The sequence below is a fragment of the Barbatula barbatula genome (assembly GCF_947034865.1).
Source record: "Barbatula barbatula genome assembly, chromosome: 21".
Classification (NCBI taxonomy): domain Eukaryota; kingdom Metazoa; phylum Chordata; class Actinopteri; order Cypriniformes; family Nemacheilidae; genus Barbatula; species Barbatula barbatula.
The window spans coordinates 13,064,917-13,080,388 of NC_136784.1; the positions used below are offsets into that span (position 1 = coordinate 13,064,917).

A 15,472-nucleotide genomic window follows, 5' to 3' on the forward strand; every position below is an offset into this window, starting at 1 on the left:
TCAGCTAGGTACTGAAGTGTAAGGCCATGACAGGCCTTGTATACTAAAATCAACACTTTAAAGTGAATGCGATTTGCCACAGGAAGCCAGTGATGTTGATGAAGGATGGGAGTGATATGTGACCATTTTTTGTTAAATGAAACTACTCGAGCAGCAGAGTTCTGCAACATTTGAAGACGATCAATAACTTTGGCAGGTAATATCTCTGAAAAGTGTTTAGTTTTCTCACATCTACAGAAGATAGATGAAGCTGTACGATTATTTCCGAAGAAATGGTACTTGTTTGAGAAACAATCTTCTTCGAAATGACGTTCACAAACAAAAACATTGTCGCAACTGTCTGGGAAATACAAACTCCATCTACGGCTGTCGTGACACAGGGTGCTTTGGAGACCTGAATAAGGCTTTTATCCCCTCACATCCAAAAACACATCTCTTAGGCGCCATTTTTAGCTCTTAGCTAAAACAACTACAATAGACTATACGCGCGGTGCTCACCTTGGCTTCTCCAGGAAGGAAACACGCTGATCGGTGTGCACTTCCGTTCGCTCTCTGGTTCATTCATGGGTGTGCTCTTCCAGGAGAATGGCCAATCAAAACCACAGGATCCTTGATTCGAAACAGGGATCCAGACTTCTAAAAACCTTTCTGAAAAAAGTTGCAGTTCTGGCGGACAGTATCGAGCACAGAAATACTACGTCATGCATCCAACTCATTTTTTAACAAGTTGACCATGTTGAGGACCCAGCACGTTTAACAGTAAAATGAAGGCACAATAATGGATGTAATAGAATGTTAGGCCTCCTTTAACAGTCTGACTGATATGCGAAACAAAACAGAACATTGGGTCAAACCGCACAGTTTCCGAGGGCCTAAGCTGGACACCATCAATATCAATGAAAATGTCATAGTGGGAAAGGTATACTTTGAGTTTGGGCTGACCATCATGCTTTCAATTTTATCGTCATTTAATTGTAAGAAGTTGGCAGACATCCAGGGACTAAGTTCTCGAAGACAGGAGACAATAGAGAGGGGAGGACTAACGGAGTCAGGTTTAACTGTAAGGTAAATTTGAATATCATCAGCATAACTGAAAATTAAGACCATGACATCTGATAATCTTACCCAATGGAAGCACATAGATGAGAAATAAGAGTGGACCAAGAACCGAACCCTGTGGTACACCACGAGAGACAGTAGCTGCATGAGATCTATACTTATCAATCTTTAAGAAACTCTGCTTATCCTATAGATATGTTTTTTTTTACGATGTATTTCCTAAAACATACGACGTGTACTAAAGCATGTGCGCACCCAATGCCAACAAAACACAGACACATGACTCACTTACCGTGACTGACATATTTCAGTTTCAAACGATCTCCAAATCCAGCCTTATATCCCCTTTAATATAACAACAATCACTGAAATGCTGTGAACAAACAAACACACATCAACTTCTCTACATTTCGCAAGAGTAACAAGCAGCAGCTGCAGGCTCACATCTCTGCCAATCTGGATGCAGCACAGCCAATCTTGATGTTAAGCGGGTCTTCCTATCGCTCATCGGTTGTTGGTTTGTTGGGCGATTTCTTTCGCCATGCCGTGGGCGTGTTTGGGGGAGTGTATCGAGCACAGAAATACTACACAATACGTCCGACTTGTTTTTTGACAAGTTGACCATGCGAAGACTGCACGTTTAAATTTGTAAAGTCAGAATGCATGAAACACCCTCGCACATCCCCTTTAAAAATACACTTTTAAGTATGAATTACAGATTCTTAGAGATTGTATTTGAAAATACACCTACTTTATTGACTAAATACAGATTTTTACAATGTGTTACATCATGTACAAAGTATGAATCACCTTGCATTTAGAAATATATGCATCCAGAAGTCTCTGTGCCACCTCACAGTCTTGCGTAGCTTTGCTTCAATTCAATATACTGTACATACTCATGCAGCTATACTTTTTATTTTCACATGCATTTGATGATACATTTTTTCTGATTTGTCTGTTGACTGATGCTGCCAGTTCAGATTTAATCTGAGGATTCTGGGAGGTGCAAAGCAGGCAAGATCATAATAGATCAAAAGGACAGGTCTCAGCTCTGTTTTGTGCATAATGGTCAACAACATCACGAGACCTTGACCTCTATAACACATTTAGGGACAACACTCTGCTCTTGTCCTCTTCTGATTAAAAAGGCGTCAGGTGGTATTGAATCTGCTTAGTCAACCATTTATTCAGGCATCTAGCTCCTGGGAATTCATGATGCCAGTCAGATGTACCTCTGTAAGCAACGAGAGTTTGAAGACACTGTAAAAAATTTACATGTTTTCCTGTAAAACATGGTTTCTCTGTATTTTTTTATATTTGCAGTCTTTTATTTCTGTAATTTTTTGACTGTATTTAACAAATAGACTGATTGATGATATAATTTCTAATCTGACGTCTTAATTTAGTTTTTCTAACAGGTCGTTCTCTCAGGGATTCTTAACGTGATAACACCTAAAAAAGACAGCTGTCCTGGCAACTGGATTTTTCACATCAATCTCTCAAAAGACATCTGTTTATCTTCGCTCAGTTTAAAGTAATAAATACTAATTTTACGGTATTATTTTTACAGAACTGTTTTAAGATTTAAAAAATATATAAAAGAAGGAAAATGAACATGTCAGGTGTAACATAACGTGCAATGTTACTTACAATTTTTTTGTTTTAAGGGGTTTTTCTGACGACTTTCCTTTTTGCAGTGTAGGTTCAGATTTAATATTAATTTATGGATCATAGAGCCAAATATAAAAGAGCAGGAATGGTCACTGCAACATCCCAGGTTTACAGGACCAATCCAGCCTTTCAGTCTGCATCTGTGGGATGCTTTTGTGCATTCTATCTTCCACCAGGTGAAAACTTTAAATCTGATTGCTTCGAAAAGAAAGAGCACCCTTACGGGTTCCTGTAGCAGGAACATTTGTCATCCTAGAAATTAAGGAGCTTTCTTTCTTTCTTTCTTTCTTTCTTTCTTTCTTTCTTTCTTTCTTTCTTTCTTTCTTTCTATTTCTCTCCAGTGCACAGCTTTATGAGCAGAATTCTTAATTAGCACCTCTTGCATATGATAACATCATGCTAATGTACAACAACCTCTGCCACTCATTCACACTAACACACACACGTGCATGCAAGCACACACTTCTCTTCAAGTCATTGTCCCCAGAGTCACACATGTACCAGCTCCATCTCACGCAGTTCATTTTTTTCTGCTGTGCAAGGAAATGGGCCAGATCACAGATTTGCAGTGCGCTCATGCATGTAACTGCAGGGGTTCCACTTTGCACCCTACATACATTCCTTTAGAGATTTTCTTTAAATGACTTACGTCACATGCAAATATTTTCACAACAAGTGGCAGCTTGGTTAAGAAACAAGGTGAAGAAACAGATTGATTTGATACAATTGTATACAAACCGATTAAACTCACCCAGCCTGGTGTCTTTCACATTCCTCCCACAAACGTTTCCAAATGACATTTGGACAAAAAGAGGGGGTCATAAAGTAAATTTTGAACATAAAGCCAAGGGGGTTTTCATCTCTCCGGGGACAGTTGTCAATCACTGTGGGAAGTGTCTTTGTTCTGCATATGGTCAAGGTCTTAAATTATGAGGTAAAGAAAGGAAAGGACAGACGCTGAATTAAGAGAGACTAGTCCACAACTATTTCCTTCCTAATGCCATAGATTTGCCATATGGGACATTGGCAGAAAAAGGACACATGGTCACGAGCATAAAGCAAAAACACATGATCAATCAGCTTGAGAAGTGTCAGTGATTCATTCAACTGTCTTGAACTAATTATCATCTTCAGCTAAATACATTCATACGTGACGCACAAGCCTGAGAATTACTCTTTCATTAATAATTCAACAATGTACGATGTCATCAAAATCATGTTACAAAATGTTTCACTTAACTTGATAGGGCATAAAAGACTTAGTTTCACCCAAAACACCAGCAACAAACTAAATCGCTTCACTTTTCTAAACACTTTTTGAGATCATTCTATAAAAAAATAACATTGAGGTAATTTGCTTGACACATTTTCTCATCTAATTCCTGTAGTTAATAAAAACACTCTCGTTGGCGTCTCAGCTTCATGACCTTTCTTACTTAAGGGTCACGGATGACAACTTGTCATTTTTAATAAAAAGTGTCGATAAATGTAAATGTTTTGTGAGTGCGTAAATTAACATTTTCAGTAACTTTTAAACAACATTAGCAGCAACATTATGCGATATGGCCCTTGACAACCAACAACAGTCTCAACTCGACACATCAGACGATGCAGCCTGCAATGCACGTCTAGGCAGCAGACGGTCTCTTTAAACGACGGGCGTGGCTAACGGACTACACACGCCTATTATGCAAATAAAGCCACTACTTTGTCCTGATAATATAGTGCGGTACTCGTTTCAGGTGTCCATAGTGAGCTGAGCTGTGGCTTGAGAAGGTGTTATACTCCTGCTGGAAAGAGTCAAGCGAAGTTCTCACGAAGAACCGGAGAGCAACATCCCCCAAAACAACAACAACAGCCACATTAGAGAGCTGGAAAAACGACAGGATTATTCAGCAAACGGCTGTGGACGCCTACTTCACTTGTTGACATGAACGCTTTTTCTGTGTAAATAGCGAAGTGCGGGAATCATTTCTGTTGCTGGATTTTACCGGTGGATTTTTACCGCAAGCCTTTATTTTCGCCTTTCAAATGACGTGCCCTACTCCGCGTCGACTGGCACTACACTACGGTAAGTGTTTTCTAGTTGATATGCTTTAATTTGAGCGGATAAGAGGCATTTTGCAGAAGTATTCACGAACTGTGGAGGAGTTGTTTAGATGGTAACGTTAGCGCATAAACTAACACGATGCGTGTTATGTAATAGAGTTACGAAACTACAAGTTTTGTTGCATTAAAGTGCAACTATAGAGACGCGATAATATAGCATTGTATTTTGTGCGTTCATTGGTGAATTAATGACACAAATCCTTAAATAATAAACACAGTGCTTGCAAATGACTGCAATATCATAATTTTTTTTACAAAGTTCGTTAATAAAAAAATAAAAGAGTGCGTTAAATTAACTTCCTGTCGTAGATTAAACACCACGATGGGATTATTTATAAATGTCTCGATCTCTTTTTGTAGCTCTCGAGCTTTGAGAAGACGCAAATGCCAGGCATCGGTACAAACGCATCGCGCAACAAGAAGCGGGAGATGGAGGAACACGACCAATATCAGCATTATTTCTACGACGACCACAACTTGGATGAGGACTTTTTCAAATCGACCGCACCGAGCGAAGACATTTGGAAGAAATTCGAGCTCGTGCCAACCCCGCCCATGTCTCCTGTTAGGATACTGGAAGGCACCGGCCCATCTCCAGGGGACCGACTGGAGTGGGTGTCCCAATTCCTGGGGCAGGACGACGAGCAGGAGGGACAGTGCAGACTCAATGCGGAGGACACTTTCGAGAACTTGAGCTCCATCATTATTCAGGACTGCATGTGGAGCTGCTTCTCCGCCAGTCAGCGGCTGGAGAAAGTTGTCAACGAGAGACTCTCGGCGCAGTCGAAACTCGCCAGCAAGGCGCAGTGCGTCTCCGCGGACGCGCCGGGACTCCACAGCTTGGCGACAGATTGCGTGGATCCAGCAGCTGTCCTTACCTTCCCTATGAGTGGCAGCTGCAAGAAACAGGTGTCGTCCGGGTCAGAATCTCGCACCGACTCCTCTGGTAAGCTAAGACCTTGACTTTGAACGAGAACAAAACGCATGGGTGACTCCTTATCTAATGGAGACCGGGGCTTTACCCCTCCCTTCTTTTGACACTGACAGATCTCTCTGATCATCCTGTACAGCTGTTCATGTGTATACGCAAATCTAATTGTATATGAATGAATGGTATTTTAAGCAGATTAAGCTAACACTTCACACACTTGCATAGAAAGGTTTGTAAATGCAGGGATTAAGGTCGGCGTGTCATGTTGATTATTACTTGATATTTGTGGAATGTAATAGTGTGGACTTGTTGCAGTGCTCAGCTTCCACATTCTCTAAGTTTAACAAAAGGAGAAATTGTTTTATTTGTGGGTGGTGCCTAGTACACGATCAGCAGAAACCAATGATACCGTTGCTTGAATTCTGAAGTATTGAATGCAGTTCATGATAATCTAAAACTGCTATTTTAGTGTTGATCAATAATTTTCTACTTATTATTATTATTATTATTATTCTAGGCCTTACAGAATCGGTAAAGTGTCATAATTGTTTTACCCCAATGTCGCCCAATTTCTTCATTGAAACACAAAAGAAGATATTTTGAGAAATGTCTCAGCGGTTTTGTGTCCATAAGATGGAAGTCAATGGTGTCCAATGTTGTTTGGTTGCCAACATTCTTCAAAATATCTCTTATGATGTTTCTCTTATGAAACCGCATTTGTGGTGACTGAAAGTTCTTTTTTTACACATGATATTAGTATATAGTATTTTTGCAAATATTTAATTTGCTGAGAATAGGGAACAAATATAATCTTTAATTTCATGTTGATACAGTTTTGAAATGCATCAAATGAGAGGTTGCTTTCCAAATTAAGTTAAAATAAGAATCTTTATAGTTGAATTGCATACATGCTAAAGTTTGGTCAAGTTTAGCTGTGTAGTTAATATTCTGTCCACACTTAATGCTATACAAGTTATGTACACTGCATGACGGATGCAGAACTGATGTTCTTCATATCATTTTGTTGTTTCTGCAGATGATGAAGAGATTGATGTGGTGACCGTGGAACACAAGCAAAACAAGCCACGCTTGGTAAACGCCCGTAAACCGGTCACCATCACAGTTCGGGCAGACCCATATGACCCATGCATGAAACGTTTCCACATCTCCATCCACCAGCAACAACACAACTACGCCGCTCGCTCGCCAGACAGTTATCCTGATGAGGAACCTCCCCCCAAAAAGATCCGGCAGGAGATCCTGCAGCCCCGGCTGGGGTCCACTCCTCAAACCATTGAATGCAAAAGCCAGTTACCCTCCCCGTCCGTTCCGGCCCCGTGTCAGATTGCCTCTCCAACCTATGCGTCTTACCACCCTAGGTCCCAACCATCCAGCCCTCAGAGTTCAGACTGCGAAGACACAGACAAGCGCAAGACGCACAATTTCTTGGAGAGAAAGAGACGTAATGATCTGCGTTCCCGATTCCTGGCTCTTCGAGATGAGATCCCAGGCCTGGTTGATTGTCCAAAGACGCCTAAAGTAGTGATCCTGACCAAGGCCACAGAATACTTGCGCACGCTGCATGCCAGCGACAAACAAAAGGCCCAAGAGAAGAAGCAGTTGAGAAGCAGGCAACAGCAGTTACTGCGGAAACTAGCTGAACTGAAACGTGCATAAAATATCATGCCAACTGTGTAGAGCTGCGTGTTTCATTCAAATATGGATATTTAATGGACGGACTCTACGTTTTGAGTTTAGATCTTCTGTTTTTGTTCTTTGCACATTTGCCTTTGTAGCTGGATACATACTTTAAAAATCTGATATGAAGCGGCGGTACCATTGTTCTTAAGTAGACCCCACAAAGCTTCAGACATTATCCCAAAGAGATTTCAAACATCTTTCATTTGAGATTGAAAGATCTAGCCGTGAATTATTTGAATGTGCTCTCTAAAATGATCTCGCAAAAGGTGCAGATGTATTATTTAATTAACTTTGCATGTGAAATTAGGCTTTATTTGAAAGGTGGCAATAATATGCATGTGTAATTGGTCTTGTAAAAGGTATTTGCGGCAGAATGTTGAAAAAATTATCAGGTTAAATATATTTAAGGGTATTTTGATCAATCTGTTTTCTCCTTTAATAGTGCTTCGTTACTTTAACTCGAAAGGAGAGCTGTGTGCCCCTATTGCCACGTGTGAGTTTATCAGGCAGGAAGTTGCATCACTGTTATTTTGTTACATTACATGTTCTATGTTTTTTTTGCTATTCTTAACATTCAGGACAGCGTCCAGCACAGCCTTTCAGTGTATATAAACTGTGGCATATTCTTTGGACATATGTATATAATTGTAGGGTTGTACAGATCGTTGTGTAAAAAACATACTTTGTGTTTGAATACGAAAATCAGCACTGTTAATAGACTTTATTTTCTATTTTTCTGTCATTTGTTCTAAAACTTGGTTGGCCTACCTGCCTTCCCTAAGAGTATCTCAAAGTTTCTATTTTTGTTAAGAAAAGTGAAAAAAATCTAAAATTTAAATGAGACGACACTATCAACATTTCATTTTTAACACTAGCCACTTTGTTATGCTGTTTTTGGTGCCTATTCCCTTATGTTCTGACTTTTCTTTACTGTATTGTGGCGGGGAAAAACAAATTGCTAAAAGAGTTTTGTACTAATTATATTTTCTTACAGAATTCATTGTATCATTGTTTGAATTCAATTTGAATGTGAAGTTAAAGTATACTGGTGGCATATGCCCTCTCTCCCATAACACTGTCGATACTTAAAACCATTGCACTGTAATTTGCCAAGTCCAAATTTAAGAGATTGTATGTCTTGCAAGGTTCAAATGCTGTCAGAATATGACACTTCAGTGTGCATATGCCACCAGTAACATACATTTTTTTGTTTTGTTCCTTGGCGTCAGGTGTCATACTGGGAGATGAAAGGCAGCAGCATTGTCTAAGCACTTTGTGTTCTGTACCTCATATGCCTATATACAAAAACTCGAAATTGGATAAATAAATTCAGTTAAAATCATGTCAGTTTCAATCTCTTTTGTTTGCATTCAGCACAAACGTTCATACGGTATATATATATCAATAATTTCAAAGATCATATGATTAGAAAATAATTTAAACAGGCCAACTGACTACACTTTACGATGTTAAAGAAATGGTTATTTAAGTATTTTGGACTGGAGTTGTTATATTTTTGTACCTTTATTTGTTTAAAACAGTTTTAAATTTGCCACAGATACTTCAGATTATAGATTATAAGTATACTTACTCAAAAGTGGCATTTCTCCATCAACCCCTATCGATCGGATGAACTCGATTGATAGTTTCATTAGGGGGAGCCGTTTTTAGTTGACATCACTTAGAGGCCTTCTTTGCCATGGCAACCATCACCTCTCTTCTCCTGTGCGCAGAACGCTCAGTTGCCATGGAGACGGAAGAGAGCTATTCATACCCTTGTATTCCGGAAGGTGCACAAGTCAACCTTTTGAAGTCAACCGCGTTGTGAAATATATTAAATATATGAGCGATTAAATAAAACATGCTGTCAATAGTACATTGACTAAATAAAACATGTCCAATACGTCATGATGTTACTAGTTTCTAGTATAACGATATTCTAGCTAACAGATTAATAGGCAATATGGATGAAAAGGTGATTTCTGATTGTCCTCAGTGCCCCATTTTGGTACCATCGCTATTTTGCTACACATCAGTTTTCAATACTTTCTTGTTCTTTGTTTGTATAAACTTTTGTCCTATATATTAACGGAGCCTTCCTCACCTGTTAAAACAGAGTCCTTTAATTTCGTTCCTATGGAAACAGGTTTAGTTGCTCGGATACAGTTCCCGCCTCAAAGTCCTCCAAGACAACGCGCATGCGCAGATCCTTCCATGGTTCTGAGAGGTAGCTGTCATGGCGGCCACCACTTTGAGTGTGCAGCGTGCGCTTTGGAAAGGTATCAGCCCGTCTTTGGTGGTGATTTTAGGGGCCACTGGAACTGGCAAGTCTAAACTGGCTATCGAGATTGGAAAAAGACTTCAGGGGGAAATAATAAGCGCCGATTCCATGCAGGTGAGGTACCCGATCTGTTGTATAATCGCTGTCAACGAAGAAAGCAGGCGAGAGGACATTGCTACTTATAAATGACAGGTCATTTTATATAGCCGTGTAATAGCGTGAAAAGTTTACTGTGACAAAAATGAAGTTGTCAAACTCTTTGATGTCGTTAGGAATACATGCAGTCCGTTTTGATGCTGTTTTAAGCCGACGTAAGTTAACGTTAGGCAAAGCATGAAAATAAGTCAAATTCAAATACGTACATAGACTAATAACACACTTTTACACAATGTTTGGTTTTCGTTTGCACGACGAATCGTATACGATGATGATTTGTTTGTTCTTTTTTTTTCTCCTCGTGTTCTTCACTGGTCGCCATATTTGACAACGTTCCTCGCGATCTGATTCACAAATTGATCATAAAGCCAAGACAATCCCGCTCAGTGATCCCTGGCATCATCTCCAGACTGAATTTACTGAATGACTTTTTTCTATTCCCTGGCTTGAACTGTTTGATGGTTTCAGTAAATGGACCTGTTTTACCCATCTCGCCTTGTGTGTCTGTCATGTGCCAGTCCTGTCCTAGTGAGACCAATTTTGAAATCAAAAGACATCATCTGCACGACCATAGAATGCAATGTTGTAATTCTAGAGTCGAGCATGCATACATTTTTCACATCGGTGATCCTTGAGTTGTTACGTTTTATGAGCCTTCCAAAATTACAGTCCTCCCCATTGTTAGACCCATTTTTGTTCACGTGTGGTAGTCTATGCATGTGGATCAAAATGGATTCATTTTTACATTAAGATTAGTTTTAATAAATAGTATTTAAGTTAAAACCCACATATGGACCACAAGGAAAAACGGCTGCATCGAAAGATCTGCACCATTTCATGTGTTGCAGTGGTGTGACATCACAGTAAAAACTGTACACCTATACTAAATTATATCACTGTAGGATATATTCTTTTTGGTTTAATTTGAATATTAAAAATAAGATATTAATTCTATTGCTCATGTCAGCGTTGAACAACCCAAGTTCACAGTGTCGGTAGCTGTGTTTACACACATGGACACATTTTGTTTCAGTTGCTATAAAATCATCCTGGAATCCGAACACGGAGTACATCAACGCTAAACAAAGTGATCGGGCAGATGTACACTTTTGTAAGGTACAAGCCTCAAATATGATCTTTTGACAAGTGAACTTCATGAAAATACGGTTTTCCGCAAATACTAACTAGCCACCCTTTCCTGCCACTGCGGCTTTTCTATCTTTTAAAGAGAGGGGTTGGTATTTCCATCTCCATTTGGCGACTATGAGCACATGAAGCTTTGTAATGTGCGGATATCGTATATCATATCGAGCTGTAATTCCTTCAAAAAAACGACAGAAGAACGTCTCTTGTTCTACTGTGTGGTTGGAGTCATGATCAGGTGAAATAACTGGACATCTGTATTCATGTCTGTGCGAGATATAGAAAAGATAAAAGGGATGGACGGACCCCTTTTGTGCTCTGGTGACCCTTGGAATGGGCCTGGGATCTCAGGGGGTGGGCTCCGTGAAGTTTTGATACATCATTTGCATATGGTCCTGTTTATAAGGGAAGTCACTTTTCTCCTTTCTTGTATTTGGGTCAATTTAGTGGTGCAAAGACTAATTTTCAATGTGGAAATTGGTCTGTCTGTCAAAGTAAATATCGGTTTAGTTGGATTTTGTGAGAGTTTGACTTTTCTGAAAGTATGGTTAAAAGAAGTTGTTCATTATTGTTGAATAATTGTTGGCTTTTAAATCATATTTGTTTTTGGTGCTGTTCAGGCTACAAAACAGAACAGTCAGTGTATTTTTGTGCCAGAGTACACTAGCTGGGATAAATGTGTGTATTATGTGTACATTGATGATGGGCATTGCATTTGTTCACAGCTATTTGTGTGAGTGTGATTTGTACTATAAGATTGTTAGGTTTTGGTTTGGCCATCCGCAACTCCTTGCACTTGCTGAATTGGTGCCTTCACGCCTATTGTGTCCTGTTGCTTTCAATGAACTTGTTTGGTATTTAGCAGCTATGCGGCTTACACAGCGCACTGTTTGGATTTTGAATGGCAGAACTGTACAGATGGACAGAATAGGAAAGCTGAGAGAGCTAACAGTTGTAACAAATGTAGTCAGGTTTCCCAGGATGACATGACAGGTCAGAGTTCAGTAGACCCAGAGTGGGTTGACAGACTGCTCATGGGAACCAGGGCTGGGGTCAAGAGGGTTGTAACCGCAGTGAGAGAAAAGGCAGAAGGATTGTAGATGCTAAGAGGACCCCACCTTTCACATGAAGTCTTTAAAATCCCAGCAACCTACCCCATTCAAGACAGTCTTGGAAATGTTAACCAAATGTTTAATGATGGACTTTTGCGTGTGTTTGGGCTCACTGATGGAACCGGTTTTTAATGCTCTGTGGTGGTGTCAACTTTTGATCAACATAATTATCGATCCGAAGGGTTTAAGGCTATCGTAATCATAACATGGTTAAGCGTAATCCCAGGCAAACATCCACAAAGTAGCAAATGAGTTACAATGAGGTGCTTAATAAATGTAACCCAATTGTTTTGCATGTCAGCTATTTACAAAGGGCACTCAGTAGGTGTCTGTGCAGCAGTGACATTATTCAGCGTAAAAACCTTTGCTTACCTCACGCAAAGCAAAAGTAAAAACCACTAATGAAGCAGCCTGTCTATATCAATGGCCACACGATATGGTTGTCGTGTTCGTATTGCATCACGTGTTTTTGTTGATAAAAGCAAGCTTAGCCTTCACATTATACTTGGGTTTAAGAAGCGCTGCGTCATCAGACGCAAACTCACACACAATAATGCAATGAGCGAACAAGTTTGTTAAAGCGCTTGTGTTTTTTCCCAAATTAATTCCTTTCTTCTTCATCTCATGCGCTGAAACAGTATCACTGAAAGATCCATTAAAGTAGTCAAAAACACGACTGAGATCGTCATAGTTTAAAGCTGTGAAGAGCGCACAGTTTGCATGTATATCATATCATTAATATAAAAATCTCATTCTGCATGTAAAATGGATATTATAAATAAACAAGTAGGTTCATATTAATGGTGTTTATAAAACATATTCATAACATTTTTATTTCGGTTTAATGGCAGTTTTGACAGCTGATTTGTAAATGCTTTTATTTTGGAAAGTTTAAAGGCCAATTCTCTCAAATCATTTAACACATTTATTTTAAAACATTTTTAACGTATAATACATTTCAAACAATTTAAAAACTATTCCGCAGATTAAGAAAAAACTTCTGCATAGAATTACCAAAAAATGTCGGCAGATTCCGTCTGGCCCTGCCCATAACTAACCAGTCTTACTAAATGAGCAAAGCTCATTCACATCCTACGTGAGCTTTGAATGAATCGCTAATCTTTTACATGCTGTTTAAACGGATCGGTTTCATACTGGCGATCTTGCTGTATACAGTATTGTTGCGTAATGCCTCAATTGTTGCGTAATGTAAAACATAAGTGTTGTGTAGTATGGAAAAAAAGATTGTTTAAATAAGAAAACCAGAGACATCACCAGATTGCTTAATTTAACGGTCAGTTTCTGGTTAAATACAAAATTGCAATAATTTCCCCGCATATTAGAAGAGGGCTGTCAAATGATTAAACGTATCCAGAATAAATGTTTGTGTTTACATAACATATGTTATGTATAGGGCCGTGCTAAATTTTATTTTGACAGACATTGCTATTTGATAAGCAATTTAATATTTCTCACACATTAACACATTCTTTTTCAATTGCATTTCTTTGCAAAAAGCTGAAAACTGACAGACACTTGCGCGCCCATACACAGGAAAGTACCAGTCTCAAATAAAGACCTGCAGACACCGAAAGCAGGTAAATAAATGGACAATTTTACTGTAATGCTTAAGTAAACGATAATGCATTAGTAGTAAGACTTTTTAGCGCTCAGTCAGTTTACTGTTTGCTATCTAGGTTTGTGACCGCATAAACCTTAACGTCTTGCATCTACATTTAGTATAATATTGAATAATATGAATTGCACTGATAATCAGAATGTCATGAGCATTTAATAATAAATCATGTTTTAATCAGAGATCATTAGAATAAGTTCTAGTATGAATGGCATTAAGGCCACTAGGACTTCCCTTTAGCATCAGAGCCTACAACATAGTTTCTCAGTTACCAGGCCTTTCTATGTTTCATACATACTGTGGGTATCAGAATATAAAATAAATGGCCTGAGAAAACATTAGATATTAACTTTTTATATACAGACGCGACTCAATTGATTAAATTATTGTCCGCATCTCCGCCACAAATATAGAGACCTTCGCTGTAAACTTAGGGGAAACACTGAATATGAATTTCAGTTCATATAGGCTACTACACAACACTTATGTTTTACATGTTTTAAGAAGACTTAACAATCAAACTTTACATAGGGATCTCTAAGGTTGCCGATTATACATTTGACAGATGTGCTGTAAAGGGATGAAGTCACATGCGTTCCCAACAGTAGATGTATTTATTTGCTGTTAAATAATTGATAAATTCTGCACGTTACAGTAAATAAATCCTGCATATTCTATTATATAGCACATGTTCGATGTAATAATGAAAGAATTGGTCGATGATTGTTATTGTCATACCATTATTCCTTGTTATATCTCTTGCATCTGCATACTGTCTTGAGGTATATGCTTTGTCAGCTGATACGTGTAACATCTGATGAGGGCCGTGTTCTACTATGCGCACAAAAGATTGATAAAAATGCTTCATATGGTTGAGTGCGTCGCTCGGCATGCTGCCTGTTAACTAACCAACAATCCCTGCTGTATGGAACCAATTCCATCACATAGATCTGATTTGACTACTCCCTTGGACACTTTAAAGCTCTTGTATGATTTCAGCTCATTTTCAGCATTCTTTGATAAAGCGTCACCGGTTTGAGCACTTGTTCGTACTAACTTCTCCGCGTGTGGTGGATTAATGGATCAGACCTCAAAGCAGACAGGACCGGCTGTCCAATGCTGGAAACCTGCAGGAGCCGTCCCGTGTAAACCTATCCAGTAATTGTTGTGCTTAATCTTTTTTGCGGTTTAAATCTCTATTTTAAACCTTAATTAAAAAATGTAAAGGAAGTATAAGGTGTTTTTAGCCTGTGGTGACAAAGAACTAGGGCTGCACGATTATTCGGAAAAAAACGCACTCGATTTGAAGGTTCGCTGCGATTTAAAAAAGAAGTCTGAAGTCTGGTTAAATTCATATGCCGCTGCTTCTGAATGCCAGAGGGCCTTCTCGTGCAGAAACGTCAATGCTCCTCAGAAGAAGAGTTTTTCATGCCTCCTGACAGTTTGTTACACCCAATAAAGGATATTTATAATGATGATGTTTGACGGGTGATGCTTTTTTAAATGCACGGTATAGCGACTCAAACGTGCAGTGCTTTCAGATGAAGCAGCATTTCCTGCTTATCACAGAGCCATGCTTCAAGAACAAACCATGCACAAAACATTATCGCAGTCTTTGCGATTTCACAATCGCAATAGCCACATCGATTTAATCACGATTTAAATGGGAA

General features: G+C 39.1%; 2 protein-coding genes across 3 annotated transcripts in view; both read left to right on the top strand.

The window, feature by feature from the left end:
- The first annotated feature begins 4,456 nt into the window (after positions 1–4,456).
- myclb (MYCL proto-oncogene, bHLH transcription factor b) lies at positions 4,457–8,815 on the top strand. Its single transcript, XM_079485362.1, has 3 exons — positions 4,457–4,804; positions 5,203–5,788; positions 6,810–8,815. Exons 2-3 carry the CDS (start codon positions 5,227–5,229, stop codon positions 7,448–7,450), a joined length of 1,203 nt encoding a protein of 400 aa, XP_079341488.1. The 5' UTR covers positions 4,457–4,804; positions 5,203–5,226; the 3' UTR covers positions 7,451–8,815.
- Positions 8,816–9,688: 873 nt separating this feature from the next.
- Positions 9,689–15,472, top strand: part of trit1 (tRNA isopentenyltransferase 1) — a 37,116-nt gene continuing 31,332 nt past the window's right edge. For both annotated transcript variants that reach the window (XM_079484270.1, XM_079484271.1), the window contains exon 1: positions 9,689–9,869. In XM_079484270.1, coding sequence (XP_079340396.1) covers positions 9,711–9,869 — 159 coding nt within the window. In that variant the 5' untranslated portion in view covers positions 9,689–9,710. The remainder of the gene's footprint in view (positions 9,870–15,472) is intronic.

Coding starts and splice junctions, on each gene's coding strand:
- myclb (XM_079485362.1), top strand. CDS start 5,227: ATGCCAGGCATCGGTACAAACGCATCGCGCAACAAGAAGCGGGAGATG. Junction 5,789..6,809: donor ATCTCGCACCGACTCCTCTG/GTAAGCTAAGAC, acceptor TTGTTTCTGCAG/ATGATGAAGAGATTGATGTG.